General features: G+C 36.3%; 2 protein-coding genes and 1 long non-coding RNA gene across 4 annotated transcripts in view; 1 reads left to right on the plus strand and 2 right to left on the minus strand.

The window, feature by feature from the left end:
* Positions 1 to 1434: 1434 nt before the first annotated feature.
* On the plus strand, positions 1435 to 7493 carry LOC101744669 (coiled-coil domain-containing protein 130 homolog). The gene is made up of 4 exons (XM_004930653.5): positions 1435 to 2118; positions 2987 to 3305; positions 3925 to 4185; positions 6799 to 7493. The coding sequence occupies exons 2-4, from the start codon at positions 2994 to 2996 to the stop codon at positions 7465 to 7467; spliced, it is 1242 nt and encodes a 413-aa protein (XP_004930710.1). The 5' UTR covers positions 1435 to 2118; positions 2987 to 2993; the 3' UTR covers positions 7468 to 7493.
* LOC134201110 (uncharacterized) lies at positions 5526 to 6804 on the minus strand. Its single transcript, XR_009976300.1, has 2 exons — positions 6338 to 6804; positions 5526 to 5785 (listed from the first exon to the last, which is right to left on the minus strand). It is a non-coding gene; the product is annotated as an uncharacterized LOC134201110 (long non-coding RNA).
* Positions 7494 to 8819: 1326 nt separating the features above from the next.
* The window catches only part of LOC101746585 (intermembrane lipid transfer protein VPS13A), a 57794-nt gene continuing 48568 nt past the window's right edge, over positions 8820 to 18045 (minus strand). The window contains exons 51-55 of one of the 2 annotated variants that reach the window (XM_038019360.2): positions 17622 to 17645; positions 16061 to 16206; positions 15191 to 15330; positions 14294 to 14420; positions 8820 to 13299 (exon numbers count right to left, since the gene is read on the minus strand). In XM_038019360.2, coding sequence (XP_037875288.1) covers positions 13162 to 13299; positions 14294 to 14420; positions 15191 to 15330; positions 16061 to 16206; positions 17622 to 17645 — 575 coding nt within the window. In that variant the 3' untranslated portion in view covers positions 8820 to 13161. The remainder of the gene's footprint in view (positions 13300 to 14293; positions 14421 to 15190; positions 15331 to 16060; positions 16207 to 17621; positions 17646 to 18045) is intronic. The other variant, XM_062675277.1, reaches the window with a different exon arrangement.

Genomic DNA, 18045 nt, shown 5'->3' on the forward strand with positions numbered 1-18045 from the left:
TAATTCGTCGTCGTGGCCTAAAGGATAAGACGTCCGGTGCATTCGTATATAGCGATGCAACGGTGTTCGAATCCCGCAGGCGGGTACCAATTTTTCTAATGAAATACGTACTTGCCAATTGTTCACGATTGACTTCCACGGTGAAGGAATAACATCGTGTAATAAAAATCAAACCCGCAAAATTATAATTTGCGTAATTACTGGTGGTAGGACCTCTTGTGAGTCCGCACGGGTAGGTACCACCACCCCACCTATTTCTGCCGTGAAGCAGTAATGCGTTTCGGTTTGAAGGGTGGGGCAGCCGTCGTAACTTTACTGAGACCTTAGAACTTATATCTCAAGGTGTGTGGCGCATTTACGTTGTAGATGTCTATGGGTTCCAGTAACCACTTAACAGCAGGTGGGCTGTGAGCTCGTCTACATACCTAGGCAATAAAAAAAAAAATAATAATTAATACAGCACCGGGAAGGACCCAACAACGGGTGGTCTTGTAGGAAGAGTCCTTGAGCGTGAAAGTGACTGGTGCAGGAGCTAAGCTAGGTGTTTCGTTAGGAAGTACCTACAAAGCTTCAGAGCCGAGTTAACTGCAGAGTAGCACCGTGAAATATACGTTCACGATAAATGTTTCACATGGGAGGGACGCGCCCAGTTCTCGTCATACAGAGTGGTCTCAACTTGTGAGAGCAAAATACACCATCGAAACTTATACTTGCAAGTGGCAATCTAGCATTCGTCTTGCGTTGCCTTGATTTCTATCTAATCTGAGACATAAACGTAAACTATTAAGCGACAAGAGGCTTAAGACGGATCAACTATGACATGCTCCATTTACTACTAATAACGTTTTTACCTACATTAAACTTATTATAGTGATTTAAAACACATTGATAGCCTTCTCGATGAGTTCCTTGCCAATTTATTGCTTATTTGCAAAATTTTGAAGACTGTACTGAAAATTATGAAATGTTCACAAGCCCTTAGCTTTTTTCCGTTTCTTCTCTGTGATATAACACAATTTCAGTGATGATATTCAGTGAATTTCTGAATCGATGACAACTAAGGTTTAATAAACATTTTTTCTCTTTTTTTTCCTACCTTTTCTAGTGACCTCGCTGTAGATTATGTGTATTAACTATGGGCTATATTAAATTCTCCGGTGAGAACAATAGCATGACAGTACGGTAGTGCTTCTGAAAGCTTATAGATTTAAAGTAGATATTTATATTCCTGATGTTTGTTTTTTTTTCCTTTATTGATGCAAAAAAAAACTAATTACAACCATAGAAATGATAAATTTAAATATTTAATATAACAATCTGGAATGCAATTCAAAACAGGTACTTAAAGAAAAATTATAACAACTTAACAAATGCCTAAATACATTGTTTGTTTATAAACATGTAACATACATGTCTTATCAAGTTTGACAGACTTTTTGGTGGGAACGCGAGGTGTGAAGTTGTGCGATTTGTTTTATTTTGTCTATTTAATGTTTCTTCAGGTTTAAATGTGTAATAACAGTGGCTTATTAACTGTTTAGTATCTGTATCTGCCGTTGAACGTAACTTCTCGGGATCCTCCAAAAAGTCCACTGAAAAAGTCTCAGTAAACGACCACCATTTTACTGAGATTATATTTGATCCCATGTCATCCCATCTCATTTCATTTCATCCCAGTTGATTAATGTCTCAAATTCTTCATTTCATTTCATAATATCATTTTTCATAAAAATATCCCATATCATATTATCTCATCTCATTTCGTTTCATTTCATGCCATGTCATATTAATCAGCTTCATTTCATTTAATTATATCATATTTCATAAAATAATATATATAAAAGATTAGTCTGTATAGTGTGATACTCTAGCCTTTCCATTTGGAAAAATAAAACTACTACTACTCAAGTTTGTCATTTAACATCACTGTCTGATCAAAGGTGGATCAAAGTTGTTTTGAAATTTGTCCATTGTCAAATTATTAATATAATGTTATTACTTACATATTCTAAGTAATTTCTGAATAAAAATTGAGCAATCCATGAATGCGTGTCAATTTTGTTGACCTTTAAAAGAATACTGTACTAAATACATCAATAAACGACGCAACAGTAACAAGTAAGTATTTAACAATTGTTCATTTTTATTATGGTTGTAGATGGTAGATAGGTACCCATAAGGCACATCAGGTGCTAAATAGGTACTCGAACACAGATGCTACAATCTGATATGTTTTCTGATTCATATTTGGTCTTTAGGGCTTTAATTAATTCGATTAAATAAAAGATAAGAATTTTTCTCATAACATCAATCCTGCGAATTTGTAGTACTGCAGGATATCATTCCATCCTGAAATTCATTCATTAGCAAATATTAGGTAAATTGCATAAGCCTTTTATGTAAAAAATGGTATCTTCAGAAGAATTTTTATTGGTGGTAGTGGTTGTAGAGTATCTTGTGAGTTTGCACAAGTAGGTACTACCGCTCTGCCTATTTATGCCGTGAAGCATAATGCATTTCGTTTGGAACGGTGAGGCAGCCGTTGTACTGTAAAAACTGAAACTTAGAACTCATGTCTCAAGGCAGCATTTAAGGTATTGGTGTCTATGGACTCTGGTAACAACTTAACACCAGGTAGGCCATGACGTCTACTCTGAAAAAAAAAAAACAAAGAAATTTGATAAAATCTGTTAATTTTACATGAATGAATTAGGCTTAATAAATTTTTGCTTAACATTGATTTACCAATTTATTTGCATTGTCTAATTATCTCATTTTTTCTAATTATTTATTTCATACATTAAAAAATTTCCCTAAACCGACTATAGTTTTATCGAAAAGAGATGGGCATCTTTGTTACTGAGTTGTGAAATGTGTGACGATCTGTACATAACTTGTGCAACAATTTTAATTTCAACTTATGAGGTTAAAAACTAACTGATTATTTACCCGCCCACCTTACTTAAACTAATAGTTTATTTTTCAGATCCACAATGGGCGAACGCAAAGGTCAGAATCTATACTATCCCCCCGACTATGATCCAAAAGTGGGGGGACTCAATAAGTTCCAAGGCACCCATGCTTTGAGAGAGCGTGCCAGAAAGCTCCACATGGGTATCCTTATCATTCGCTTTGAAATGCCGTACAACATCTGGTGTGACGGGTGCAATAACCATATTGGCATGGGAGTGAGATACAATGCAGAGAAGAAGAAGATAGGAATGTATTACACCACTCCGGTATACCAGTTTAGAATGAAATGTCATCTGTGTGATAATCACTTTGAAATCAAAACTGATCCAGGGGTAAGGATCACTTCAGTCTGTGCTTTTACTGTATTTGAATGAGTATTTCATAGCAGAAACTGCTCAGAAGCTTCCAGAAAAACATCAGAAGAAAATTTTGTGGTAAAGAGATCAATAGCATTGAGATAATATTATGAGGTCAAAAAGTTATATTTTCCTGAAAATTCATTCCTTGTCTTCAAACAATTAAAAACTCTTAAACCATTTTATATGCCAAAAATATGTTTCCAATATTATGTTGTCATTGTGTTACTCTAACTTTTCAACTCACACTTTTAAAGCACAAATCTACATTTTAATAATAATCCAAATTCATAATTATACTGGGTGTCCCACAAGGATATATCAAGCTGAAATATGAATAGCGTTATATTAGAATAATCACTTTAACGATCTTGTTCTGACATGCATTACTGAATGAATGGCTTAATGGTACTTTTGTTGTAGAAATTCATTTTCATTTTTGCTTGAAACTACTGATGTATCTTTATTTTTAATATGATCTTCATTGTTGATACTAGTCATGTTTCAGCTAAGTCAATATATTCATTGTGGGACACTCTGTATTCATATTGAAATGCTATATCTTATTTTTCCTTAAACGAAATATTATTTCCAGAACTTGGATTATGTGATAGTGTCAGGAGCTCGGAGACAAGAAAACAGATGGGATCCCACAGAGAACGGTCAGATTGTTCCGGAAACCAAAGAAGCACAGAAAAAGTTGTTTGACGATGCCATGTTCAGACTAGAACACAAGAAGGGTGATGAGGATCTATCTAAAACTGATAAACCAAGGCTCGGTAGATTGGTAGGAAGGAATGAGGGTGTGTGGAAGGACGATTATGAAGCTAACTGCGCTTTGAGGAGAAATTTTAGGGTAAAATAATTAATTAGTTTTTTAGCATAACTGTTGCATGTGTTGTTATTGTTGTAATCCTACGGTATCCCGCTGGTACATGGGGCACTCGCAAGTTGTCTCCACTTAACACTGTCTTACGCTTGCTCCTTGACATCACTCTAGATCACGTCGGGAGTCATCTTACTCTCCACGGTGCGTCGCCAATAATGTACAGGGCGACCAGATCTTCTCCTCCAAGCAGTTGCTACTCAAACGCGATTGATGATGCATTGCAAGTGCTATTTATTAAAACCTTAAATAATTATTTTGGATAAGTATTGCACCATCCATTGCTGGAATAAAGTATATTCCAGTGCCTAGTAAACATGGCACAGTGTGTTTCTATAAATACATTTTACTGATTACCACCTGATTGGGATAATCTCATCTCTAGTTTCCAAGCCATATGTCCTTCAACCGAGGATTTGCCAGTAAAGGTAGTTCAGGGTAACCAGGCTTGGCTATGCTAATAGAATTACCAGGGTACAAGAGTGATGATTAACACTAACAATTTTAACTTTAATTAAATGAAGTCGTCGTGGCCTAAAGGATAAGACGTTCGGCGCATTCGTGTTGAGCGATGCACCGGTATTCGAATCTCAGGCGGGTCGGACCAATTTTTCTAATGAAATACGTACTCAACAAATGTTAACGATTGACTTCCACGGTGAAGGAATAACATCCTGTAATAAAAATGAAACCCGCAAAATTATAATTTGCGTAATTACTGGTAGGACCTCTTGGGAGTCCACACGGGTAGGTACCACCACCCTGCCTATTTCCGCCGTAAAGCAGTAATGCGTTTCGGTTCGAAGGGTGGGGTAGCCGTTGTAACTATACTGAGACCTTAGAACTTATATCTCGAGGTGGGTGGCGCATTTACGTTTTAGATGTCTATGGGTTCCAGTAACCACTTAACATCAGGTGGGCTGTGAGCTCGTCCACCCATCTAAGCAATAAAAAAAATAATTAAAACAACCATGCCTAGGTTGATTGTATTCACGGAATAGATAAATAAGGTTGGAAAGGCCTTTGCTCTAATTTTGTATTAGAACCAGTGTCGCCGCTTCATCCCCACTATTTTAATTTCTACACATACACACACTGTGATTACAAGTATTTCGCACACAACAAAAACACCCACACATAAATCTCAGGACAGATATTCGTTCGCAAACTAGCACAAAACACCCGTAGGCATACACACTCACACACGCAAAAAGGCAATAAAAATGTTCATACACGCTAGTGCTTGATAAAATCGATATTCTTTATCGATAAATTATCTGATGAATGAATGGAGAAAATGAAACATGAAATAAATATTGAAAAAAAAAACTATTTTACTTTTATTAATTACAAATAGTCACTGTCGCTGGAATAAAACGTATTTGTTAAGCAGTTGGCGCTTGCTATTAATTGCGAATGAATTTTTCAAAACTAAGTGTATTCTGATTTTTTTTATGATAAAATCATTTTCAGTAAAATGTTTAGAGCAAATAGTACTCGTCTTTGTCTCCAGTTTCCTCTACCTGTCACGTCAATCCATTGTTCCCTGGCGTTAGGTTCTTTAGGAAACCTAAAATTTTTAATTTACTGCATAAGTCAAATAGCATTTTACTTAGATTTTAATACGTCTTAGACAATATAGTAAATACCCGTAAATTAGAGGTCTACATGTCCCTTTATATTATACCTTCACTTTAATTCAATGATAATAATTCAATAATAATAATACATATTTATTTTACTCAAAATACGTCTCACTAAGAATATACTAGCTATCATTAATTAAATATAAAATAATGCAAAAATTATCCATGTCAAATGTAAATATAGTCGAGAATTCTGTCGATGATTTTACCACATGGTCACCTCACTATCGACAAACTGCACGGCCAATCAGGGCAAAGGCCGAAATTTTAAAGTTTGAAGTGTAGAGAACGCAATGCATGTAGTACATTGGAAGCTGACTTGGTCATTGCGTTCATTGGGCGAGTACACATCGCGCAATGTATGCTATTTATAACTTGCTGCAATAATATTGTTAATGTTTGGAATTTCATAATGCTCAGTATATTTTTATGTTTTAGACAAATAATATTGTAATTAAATGGTAATTTCGACTTACCGATCGAAAGATATACCTCCTCGCTCTATACTTGAGGTCTGATTTTTTGTTTTACAAGTTATAATTGCACAACACGGCACTATAAAGCGGAGATCTGTTCGCCAAGTAGTCCGAAGCGCACTAAACGCGGTGAATGAAAGAATCGGTCGAGTTATGTTTGTTCTATCATAACAGTGGCACGCTTGCCCCGCCTACATTACCATTCCAACCTTATTTATCTATTCCGTGATTGTATTTGTAAAATCAGCTAGTAAAATGTGGACAATACATAAACTCTTCTTATTTTTAAAAGAAATTTTTAAAACCATATGATATTCTGCTTTTTTACGGATCTACCGTTACACCAATACATATAAGTAGCAAAAATGTAGTTGAGAAATTACTTGTTTAAATGTACCTAGTTTGCTCTCTTCTCACTTAAAAAAAACTTCCTCTAGATAAGCACATTGTATTGTTTTCAGAAAAGAAGGAAAGAGCTTGAGGAATCCTCAGTTAATGATAGTATACTGCTCTCCAAGTCTTCTCTCGACATAGATCTTTTACCAGAAACCGAAGAAGACCGTAATTTAGCCAACCTGCTCTCACTAAAACCTTCAAAAAGCATAGAAGAGAAACAAATCCATGTTCGCAAGAGTATACTGAACAGTCCAGCATTACCGAGCTCAAGTGGATTGATAACTAGTTTCGGAGGTCTTAAAAAAGAAGAACAATTAAAGAAAAGCAAGATGCTAAGTAGAAATTTATTGGGGATTTCTGTTAAAAAGAAATTTAACAAAACAGAAAAAGGTAACAATGCGGACAAAGATGAAGTAGAGAAATCTAGTGTGAGTACTTTAGAAGTATGTGCAGAGAGGAATGTAAAGAATACAGAATGTGATGAACACAAGATAAATGGTGATTCAATAGAACGGCCAGAACAGTTACGTGAAATAAATACTCAAAATCGTGAGAAAGAAAAAATACAAGATAAAGAAATAAATAACAGAGATTGTGAACATCACACAAATTTAGTAGTGACCAGTGAAAAGTTAAATGATGAATGTTTGAAAGGAAAAGATGGGAATTCAAACAAAGTATCTTTGGTGGTTGATTACAGTTCCAGTGGAGATGGATCTGAGGATGATGGTTGAATAATAAATATATTTTACTACCCCTTGTTCATTTTTTCTTCATTATTGTCTATACTAATATTATAAAGAGGAAAGATTTGTTTGTTTGTTTGTTTCGAATAGGCTCCGAAACTACTGGACCGATTTGAAAAATTCTTTTTCCATTAGAAGACGACATTGTCCCTGATGAACATAGGCTACTTTTTTTTTTTTGTTTGTTTCATGTGTGTTTTAATGTTTCCGAAGCGAAGCGAGGGCGGGTCGCTAGTCTTTAAATATAAGATGATGGTCCTTGCTCATATTCTGTTGTATTAAAAAAGCATGCTCCAAGAATTGGCGTCGTCGTGGATTTAAGGATAAGACGCCCGGTGCATTCGTGTCGAGCGATACAACGGTTTTCGAATCCTGCAGGCGAGTACCAATTTTTTGAAATGAAATACGTACTTAACAATTGTTCACGATTGACTTCACGGTGAAGGAATAACATCGTGTAATAAAAATCAAACCCGTAAAATTATAATTTGCGTAATTACTGGTGGTAGGATTTCTTGTGAGTCCACACGGTTAGGTACCACCAGCCCACATTTCTGCCGTGAAGCAGTAACGTGTTTCGGTTTGAAGGGTCGAGTAGCCGTTGTAACTATACTGAGATCTTAGAAGTCATATCTCAAGGTGGGTGGCGGTATTTACGTTGTAGATGTCTATGGGTCCCGGTTGCCACTTAACACCAGGTGGGCCGTGAGCTCGTCCAACCATCTTAGCTATAAAAAAAAAACTAATATAAAGAAACTATGTAGGTATATTACTTTCACACCAAAAGATACTATAAACACAACGAAAACAAAGAAGTCAGTTTATTATTCAATTCAACTATAGCATTTTCCTATCGCCTCGATGGAGTCTGTTTCGAGAGAAAACAAATTAGCTTAAATATCATCGTTCAGTGTGCTTAGTCCTTAACGTGTAGCGACGCTGTTCCAACTCCATACAAATTTGAGTTAACTTTTACGCGATCGAGAAGTTTAAAAGTCGCATTAAGCACACATAACTTTTTTATATTTTTTTATTGCTTAGATGGGTGGACGAGCTCACAGCCCACCTGGTGTTAAGTGGTTACTGGAGTCCATAGACATCTACAACGTAAATGCGCCACCCACCTTGAGATATAAGTTCTAAGGTCTCAGTATAGTTACAACGGCTACCCCACCCTTCAAACCGAAACGCATTACTGCTTCACAGCAGAAATAGGCAGGGTGGTGGTACCCACCCGTGCGGACTCACAAGAGGTCCTACCACCAGTAAGTGTGCTTTAGGTGCTTTAGTGCTTTAGGTCAATAAAAAATAAAAAAACTGATAAATATGAAATGAAACAATTTAAATATTTTGTTATTTATTATTTAATTCCATTAAAAAATATCCATAATACTCATGAGATACTATATTTAAACATTAATACACCAGTTACATTTAGATTTCTTAAACACCAATACTTTTAAGATTTTTGTGCAATAATTTTAGAATGACACAGTTTTAGATGACACGCTAATCAAAAACACCAAGCTCGAATAAATCTTACTACATACTACAGTTAAATCTTCCTTCGTGAGAGATAAAACATAAACATTGTGAAAAGACACAGGCAGCCAGATTACGGCGAAAATAAAAGACTCAACCTCTGCATACAAGGTCTAAAATCCCGAGGTAGGCCCAAGAAACGCTGGTTGGATGTGGTATAGGCGGATGTGGAGGAAAATCACCTCACCGAAAAGGATGCCGAAGATCGGGCAAAGTGGAGGAGCTTAAGTTGAAAACCGAAACTTGGTACCAGACCCGAAAAAAGCTAGGAAGAAGAAGAAGAGCTTATCCGGTCGCGACGGGGCAACGCCTCAAGCACCGGCCACCGTCCCCGTCGATTACGACGAAGAGTTCGACGAGCGAACTAATCTATAGGCACAGCCCACTGAGTTTCTCACCGGATCTTCTCAGTGGGTCGCGATTCCAATCCGGTGGTAGATTCTGCGAAGCACTGCTCTTGCTAGAGCCAGTGTTAGCAAATTCTCTCAGGTTGAGCCTGTGAGCTCACCTACCCGTCCCGGTGTAACTAGTGTAGATCTCGGCAATACCTTGGTCCTATACCGCTTCGGTCTTGAGGAATTTTCCATACGCCCTGATTTTTAAATCATTTAAAGACACAGTGTGCTTTTAAAAAGAAAAAAACAAATGTGCTACAATTTGAACATTGATCAAAATATGACGCCATTTACACTTTTTACTTTTTTCATAAGACGGCAAAGAGCACGTCTTCAATTAATATATGTAGTTAGATATGAATACCAATATGTGCCAAAAATTGTGGCAATAGGAAACCGGATTTTTTTTATCAATATTACAAATTACCTACTTTATCATGGCTGATTGATATCTTTGTGTGATCATACATAATGATAATGCATTCTATGCTGATATTGGCAATGCCACTGTAGGGCGAGCATGAATATTTAGGAGGCACATGAAGTATTTTAGAACGTGAAACAGATAATCGAATATGACATATCTATAATAATATATAAATCTAGTGGTTTTTACGAATGTTCCGTTATAACTACTGAACCCATCATGCATCCGATTGACTTGAAACTTGGTATCCATGTAGAAAATACAATGTACTTAATGGATAGGCTAATATTTATATGAGTGTTGGACTCCCCAATAACAATGACAATAAATATTAATGTTAATATTAAATGGGTAGCGAAGCGGGCGAGTACGGCTAGTTTTATATAAAAATATTATTCGTGAAAAGAATTTGAAAATATTTTTCACGAATAAGAGAAACATATTTACTGTAAGGTCTCGACAGGCGTCACTTATGTTTACATTTTATTCAAGCTCACAGCTTTTAAGTTCTAAATACGCTATGTTTTAAATAAATTCACTTTCTGTAATTTATTTTAGATTAAAGATCATTTATACGAGAGCATTTAAAACAATGATATTTATTTATTATAGGTATCTACTACATAGACATGACTAGAGCTCTTAAGATTTTCGTAGGAAGCTTAGTACCTACGTAACTACTTAAAACTTATTTAAACCAAAAATCGTTTAATATAAAAAATACACAGCTCATAAAAAGACAAGAGAATCCCACTTGTAAAGTGGTAATAATAATTTCATTGTTAACTCTTAATACTTCTTGGAAACTAAATGAATTTGCGGTAAGCGTAAAATATAATTATATTCTTTTAAAAGAGAATATAATCAAACAATATTCTCTTATCCGTTTTCGTGTTTCAAGTATGTGACTGAGTTTAATAAAAACAAGTTAAGAAAAATGAACATATGCTAAAAAAAATAGGATTATTTTTAAACATTCTATATAAATATAAAAATGAACAATTTTTTTTTTCGCCGTCTATGTTAACGATAATCGATCGATTTTACTGGCGGTAGAACCTCTAGTGAGTCCGCGCGGGTAGGTACCACCACCCTGCCGTGAAGCAGCCGTTGTAACTATACTGAGGCCTTAGAACTGATATCTCAAGATGGGTGGCGCATTTACGTCGTAGATGTAATAATTGAAAACTTTACCCCTGTAAAACTAACTAAAATAAATATGCCAACTTAAAAATTAAATATGCCAACGTTCAAAAATTTCCTTGAATTTTTTGAATGATGATTAAAATGTTGATTGATTAATGAAATGTTCACAGGATATTAATAAACACTACAGAAGGCAAAAAGAAGAAGAAGAATCTTGACTTGATAACATTCTATGATGTCCGACGTTTGACTTAATGTACATAATTTAAATAACGATAAATTAATTCATGGCCTGTATTGATACTTCCTTGACGTTTTAAGGATTTTACCAAATAATGTCGATTTTTTTTCCATATAATATAAGTAATTCTATTAATTAATTAAATAATACTAAATAAATAAATAAATATTAATCTTTCGTACTGCTAGCCGCTCTTATTTTCCCCTTTTGTGTATAATTCGTTCATTCATTCGTTTCATCTTTCGTTTCACGTAACAATGACATTATACATCAAATATGTATTAAAAAATCTAATAGCAAATTAATTAGAACCCCTAAAACGTAGATATCTTAAATACTATAAAATTATTATTTGAATTTATATCAAATCTGTAAATGATATTGATAAATACTAAAGCTAAGCTAAAGAAAATTCAACAAACATACAAACATAAAAAATGAATACATTTTTAACTATAAGTAAAAATTAAATAATAATTATAATTAAATGAGATTAATACTGTTACGTATAATATTACAACAGGATGTATGAGACCCGTTCTTGAAAGCGAAGTGAGATGGTACCTAGTGCTGGTAATTCCATACACTAAATGAACTAAAAAATCAGATTGGATTAAGAAATTTTAAATAATATTTTTGAATTACAATAAGTGACGCGGTAAATTTGCATTTTAGAGACAACTCGGGGAGAATGTCTTATTCCTTTTTTTTATTCTACCTAAGCTGATAGCCTAGAGAGGCTATGTCAGCGTAACCGTAACGTGTAAGTGAGCTCTCGCGGCTCAAACCAGGAGGCGGTGCTAACACTGGCCCCAGCAAGAGCAGTGCTTCGCAGAATCTACCATCGGATCGGAAACACAACCCACTGAGAAGATCCAGTGAGAAACTCAGTGGGCTTCTTGTCCCTTGCGAGCTCAAGTTGATACAACAAAACTATTTGGCAAGAATACTCTAGATTACAATTTGTGTAATGAAAAAAAGTCTTGTCAAAAACAAAATTTCAGTAAAATAAAAATTATTTATATCTTGTGATCGGAGCTTCTCCCAACGGTCTCATCGGAAGAACCTCAATGACTATCATATATATACTAACAATATTTAAATATGGTTGCTTTAATAAATAAATAAATACTTTCCATTTGCCTAGAGTTCATTCTGGTTTCGGCTTCGGGTACGGCCCCTACACCCTGTACATACTCGTATTTCTGTACATCATACAATGTGCTTAGTGCGAGTTTAACGTTCTCGATAGCGTATAAGTTAACTGAAATTTGTATGGAGTTGGAACGTTTGCCGCTAGGAGCGTTGTTCCAACTGCATATAAATTTGAGTTAACTTTTACTCTATCGAGAACGTTAAAAAACTCGCACTAAACACACAGAATACTTGATACCGTAGCGTACTATCAATAATAAACATTTAGTACATAGGGCTACACATTAATAATTTTAAATGAATGAATGATAGTGATGGAACGTAGAACGCATGGAGGGTAGAGGTAAGGAGAACCGTCTCATATGGGGGAAGCTTGAAAAAGTGTCCCACTTTCAGCACTAAATAACAGTTCAAAAATCCTCCAGAATGGCGCTAGCATAGGCACAGGATATGATATGAATTGAACAGTAGTTTTGAAGTATGCTGAGTTAGGTTAATATATTTAATGACTAGAGTAGTTAGTGACAGTGTAATATACAAGACCTCACATGTTTACGTAGTCCAAACTAATTTCGTCAATATAACCTAAAATTATTGCTGTGATAAAACGTCGATTGCATTTTCTTATCAGATTATATCTTACCCTTATTTAGCAGATTTTAACAGGTACTTTTTCACAGAGTTTTTCACGTCACGTCTTTTTCGCAGAGACGGTTCTCCTTACACTTCTACCCTCCATAGTAGAACGAGACATGTAACATAACCTCAAAAATAATTTATTCGGCAGTGCACCTTTTATCTTCGAGCGCCAGTATGAGTGCGCATTGGATCTTCGCAGCGAGCCACTTGAGGAGCTCAGAATCTGATACTTCTATTATCTTCTCGTCGGTTGAAAAATAATTTATTAATTCGTCCTGGAAGTATTCATTTATTAACTTTAGATTTGTTATGAAATTGAGGGGCTAAATGCTATTTCGTTTAAGCGATATTTTTGCATCTTTACAGGAAAACCATTTGAAGTTCATATTTCGGAAAGAATACCGTAAAAAAAAACTGCTTCAGCTATTTGAATGGAAGTAAACTTAATTGAATTTCAAGTAAAAACATCGAACTGTTGATGCTATAATGCCAAACTAGATGATGACCGAGCTTCGCTCGGTTTTTTTTGACAACGCCTTCTTATTGTGTCTTTAAAGCGGCTAGTTGTCCTCAATTAAGAAAAATAGTATTATTATTCGCCAATAGATGTCGGGAAGAGTTGATTATTGAAAACACGAATAAAACAATATTTTCTGAAAATAAATCGTAGCTAGATCGATTTATCGCCCCCGAAATCCCCTGTATACTAAATTTTATAAAAATCGTTGGAGCCGTTTCCGAGATTCAGATTATATATACCTATATGAATATACCAGAATTGCTCGTTTAAAGGTATAAGATAAAATAAAACGCACCTTTAATTACAAAGTTAAAATATGTCGCGTGTTAAACGAAATGTTGCTTAAACCAAATAACACTTCACCCCTCGAAAAGATAGATCGTGAAAGAATCGTTCTAGAAGAAGGCGCAATACAAGTTCAGTTGTTTCTTCGCTTTCGCGAGTTGTAGAGAGAGACTTAAATAAAATTATGTTTACATTTTTCATTATCAGTTATTTCGGTTTAAATCGTCTGAGTGTTTTTGACAATGTTATTAAACCTACCATTTTTTATTTATTGCTTATATGGGTGGACGAGTTCACAGCCCACCTGGTGTTAAGTGGTTACTGGAGCCCATATACATCTACAACGTAAATGCGCCACCCACCTTGAGATGTAAGTTCCAAGGTCTCAAGTATAGTTACAACGGCTGCCCCACCTTTCAAACCGAAACGCATACATACCTAAGTTGCTCTGTTTGACAACTAACCTGTTTGACGGTGAGTTTAATTTTGTTACCCTCGACGGTAGGTGGAGCAGTGAGCTGGTCAAGCGTCACCGTCCACTCCACTTGCCAGGAGCCGCTCGTTCCACCAGAACGCACCATATACAGTTGACTGAAGTAGAGAATTAAGATGTGTTATTTCACGTGACCTCATCTGCTTTCAGTATGTAGTTCTAAAACATTGAAACATGTTTTACAAAAGTTCGAAGATTAACATTATATATCTTTACACGTTTCTTGTTCCTGGATGTTTTATATCTGCGTGTATCAGTCTAGTTCCTATTGTACAGGGAATCTTACTTTGTAGCCAGAAGATGTGTGGATTTTGTGTCCTACATAATTTATTATTATGACTATCGGTCCTTATAACTATTACTACTGCCATCTTGTCAAGTTTGCTTTTGGTATTGGAAAATATCTTTTTCTCTATTTCTGCATCGAAAAATCATATTAGCAATTTAATATGCTGCAGCCAGAAAAACGCTTCCTTCTGATACGCAGTGTTCGAAACCAATCTGTGGGTTTTTTGAGTTTTTACCATGGCAACACTGGTCGCGAATCAACACGGCATTCACGATTTGACATCTGTCACTTCTCGAACGGAAAGATAGATGCGCGTGTCATTCCCTTCATCATCCCATCATTTCCTTACCACATCCTCGCCCTGAAGCCTCTTATCCTAAGTGATACGGCGTGATTCGACGAGGTCATCGGTTCTAGTGAGTGAGAGGTTAATATTTTGTTAAGAAAATACATATGGATCGCAGCACGTGTTCGACGGGCCAATCGTGCTGGTTTCCGGAGCCCTAGGCCGCCGTGAAGGGGCAGGGCTCGGATCGAACACGCAGTGTGTAGGTTCAATAATAAAAACATGAGACTTACTCTGTTGTAAGCAGCACGGTGCAGTTAGAGCGGTCGGAGAGGTGTGCGTGCGCAACGTACGCGTGTGCGTGCGTGTGCGGACACACGGTGCGGACCAGCTGAGCCCCGAGGGACGCGTGACACGAGTAAGGGCGAACACCCTGGACCGTGAACGAATACATTTCCATTGTACTGTCACTTTTTTTTAATTGCATTGGTTACCGGAGCCCATAGACATCTATCGTAAATGCCGAAACCCACCTCGAGACACGAGTTCTAAGGTATAGTTATAACGACTTCCCCGCCCTTCATACCGAAACGCATTATTGCTTCACCACAGAAATAAGCGGAGTGGTGGTACCTACCCGTGCGGACTCACAAGAGGTCCTACCACCAGTAATTACACAAATTATAATTTTTGCGGGTTTGATTTTTATTACACAATGTTATTCCTTAACCGTGGAAGTCAAGCGTGAACATTTGTTAAGTACCTATTTCATTAGAAAAATTGGTAACCGCCTGCGGGATTCGGACACCTGTGCATCGCAAAATACAAATGCACTTGTAAGGTACCTTTTCCGATCCGGAGGTAGATTCTGCGGAGCACTATTCTTGTTAGGGCTAGTATTAGCAACGTCCTCAGGTTAGAGCCCCGTGAACTCACCGACTCCAATGTCAATTCGAATTCGTTACGGCTATGATCGGTTTATGTCTATGACAATATTACAAATAGCGGGCATCTTCGTGTGCAATTCTGCCTCTTACAACCGATCTGATCAAGATAAGTTGACAGCGTTTTAGAGTCGCATTGTTTATCTGTGTAATGATCGGTGGTCGAGCTAATTGCATTTCGTCTCGGGCGTCACGGACTATTTTCCTTAACAAACGTACCTCGATCGGTGAACAGTATCGCGGGATCCTCATTCTTGGAACCAGTCGGCCTCCGCTGCGTTCCGCGCAAGATTTGAGCGCGTGCACGGCTCCTTCCATGCACACCTGACGCGTCAGGGAGGCTCGACTCGCCTCACGACACACGTCTAGACATCATTATGAAATTTTAGATATCATATCAAGATGCAATGTATCTTGATTATAAAGCCAAATACATTTCGATTGGACGGCGCTTTGTGTTGAGTTAGGTATTTAAATTAAATAGTGGTTTTATGTATGTATATATGACTGATAGTGTGTGCCAATTCAAGGTCAGTTATTGTTCGTTTAACCATATACACTCATATATGGTAAATCAATAGAAGAGGTCATCCGTACTAGATGGGAGCTCTACGCCTATCTACTGGTGGTTACTTTTTTTACTGGTGGTAGGACCTCTTGTGAGTCCGCACGGGTAGGTACCACCGCCCTGCCTATTTCTGCCGTGAAGTGGTAATGCGTTTCGGTTTGAAGGGTGGGGCAGCCGTTGTAACTATACTAAAACCTTAGAACTTATATCTCAAGGTGGGTGGCGCATTTACGTTGTAGACATCTATGGGCTCCAGTAACCACTTAACATCTGGTGGGCTGTGAGCTCGTCCACCCACCTAAGCAATAAAAAAAAAGACACTAGTACCATTAGTATTCAATAATAATATATTAGTGAATTAACATTATTCAGTGTGATTTTCTTCAGTAGAGTAGAGGGTCATGTGGACGGCCAAGCCAAAACAGAAATTCGTTTTCATAAAATCCATTTGTTCAACTTATTTTAGCCACAATAAGGATCGTTGAACAAGCATAAATGTTTGTTTATGTAATTATCGAGCGCATAAACTATCTGCAAAAGCGTAATTTTAAGTAGGTAACCGCAGTACAAGCGCGGTGTACGGTGTGGTGCATGTTGTGCATGCAATGCATGTCGAGTATGCGCGTCATTAGTTCCACATAAAAAAGCTTTTCTTTTCTTTTTTAAAGTAATGATTCCTTACTCCGATCAATTAACAAGCAGTCAGTCAATCTGCTTAACCTTTAAGAATATACGGAGTATTCCTTAATTTTCTCTGACGAACACTAGCCAATATATAGGTATATAGCCAAGCCGCAACAATTACATCTGTGCTACAATTTATATCTAATAGTATACTCAAGCTAACGAAACTATTCGTCGTTATCATAGACCTAGGTTTCATACTTCAGTGGTCGTTATCCAATTGAAAGCTGATTATTGTCAAAAAGAAAATTAAGGCAAGGCAAAAGGAAATTGAACCGAATTAGTCTAGAACTCTAGAAGCAAAGAGCGAAAAGGTGTCTCATACGACGGATTATAGGCACAGATTAGAAATCAAGGAATTAGAAGAAATAAAAAAAGGAACATAGCTGTTAAAGATAAGCACAATAACGTTTATCATTTTACTATTATAACTACTTACTTTACGTCAAAATTGAAATGTCATGCAATTTTTAAGGCAATGGGATCTAAGCATTCAGTCCCGAATTATTTTGTTTGTTGCTTACTTACTTCGTAACAAAACATAGTCTTCATCTATCCGAGATCGCAGTAAACGAAAATCATATATAAACAACACACACCGAAAAATTATCATTGAGTACATTCTATTTCTAACGTACATTGAAATTTACTTTTAAATTAGCTTTCTTAGAAACGTAAACATAAAATGCTTTTACCAAATATTTTGGATGCGTTTAAGAAAACAGAGAGTGTATTTTCAGCCAGTGTGATGGTGCATGCGCCAATGCGACTCATCACTTATTTCATTGAAAAGGTTGTATATCATTTCAAATAAATTCAGGTTATATCTACGTAAGTTTCATTCATAAATTAAATTATATATCCGTGTTGAGCTGATTAATAATTACATTTGTGCCAAAGAACTTCGTACGTGCGTAATTAGGTAAGAAGGCATAATACGGACTAAATATTT

This window comes from Bombyx mori, chromosome 23 (genome assembly GCF_030269925.1).
Source record: "Bombyx mori chromosome 23, ASM3026992v2".
Lineage (NCBI taxonomy): Eukaryota > Metazoa > Arthropoda > Insecta > Lepidoptera > Bombycidae > Bombyx > Bombyx mori.

Coding starts and splice junctions, on each gene's coding strand:
- LOC101744669 (XM_004930653.5), top strand. CDS start 2,994: ATGGGCGAACGCAAAGGTCAGAATCTATACTATCCCCCCGACTATGAT. Junction 3,306..3,924: donor AAATCAAAACTGATCCAGGG/GTAAGGATCACT, acceptor TATTATTTCCAG/AACTTGGATTATGTGATAGT. Junction 4,186..6,798: donor CTTTGAGGAGAAATTTTAGG/GTAAAATAATTA, acceptor TATTGTTTTCAG/AAAAGAAGGAAAGAGCTTGA.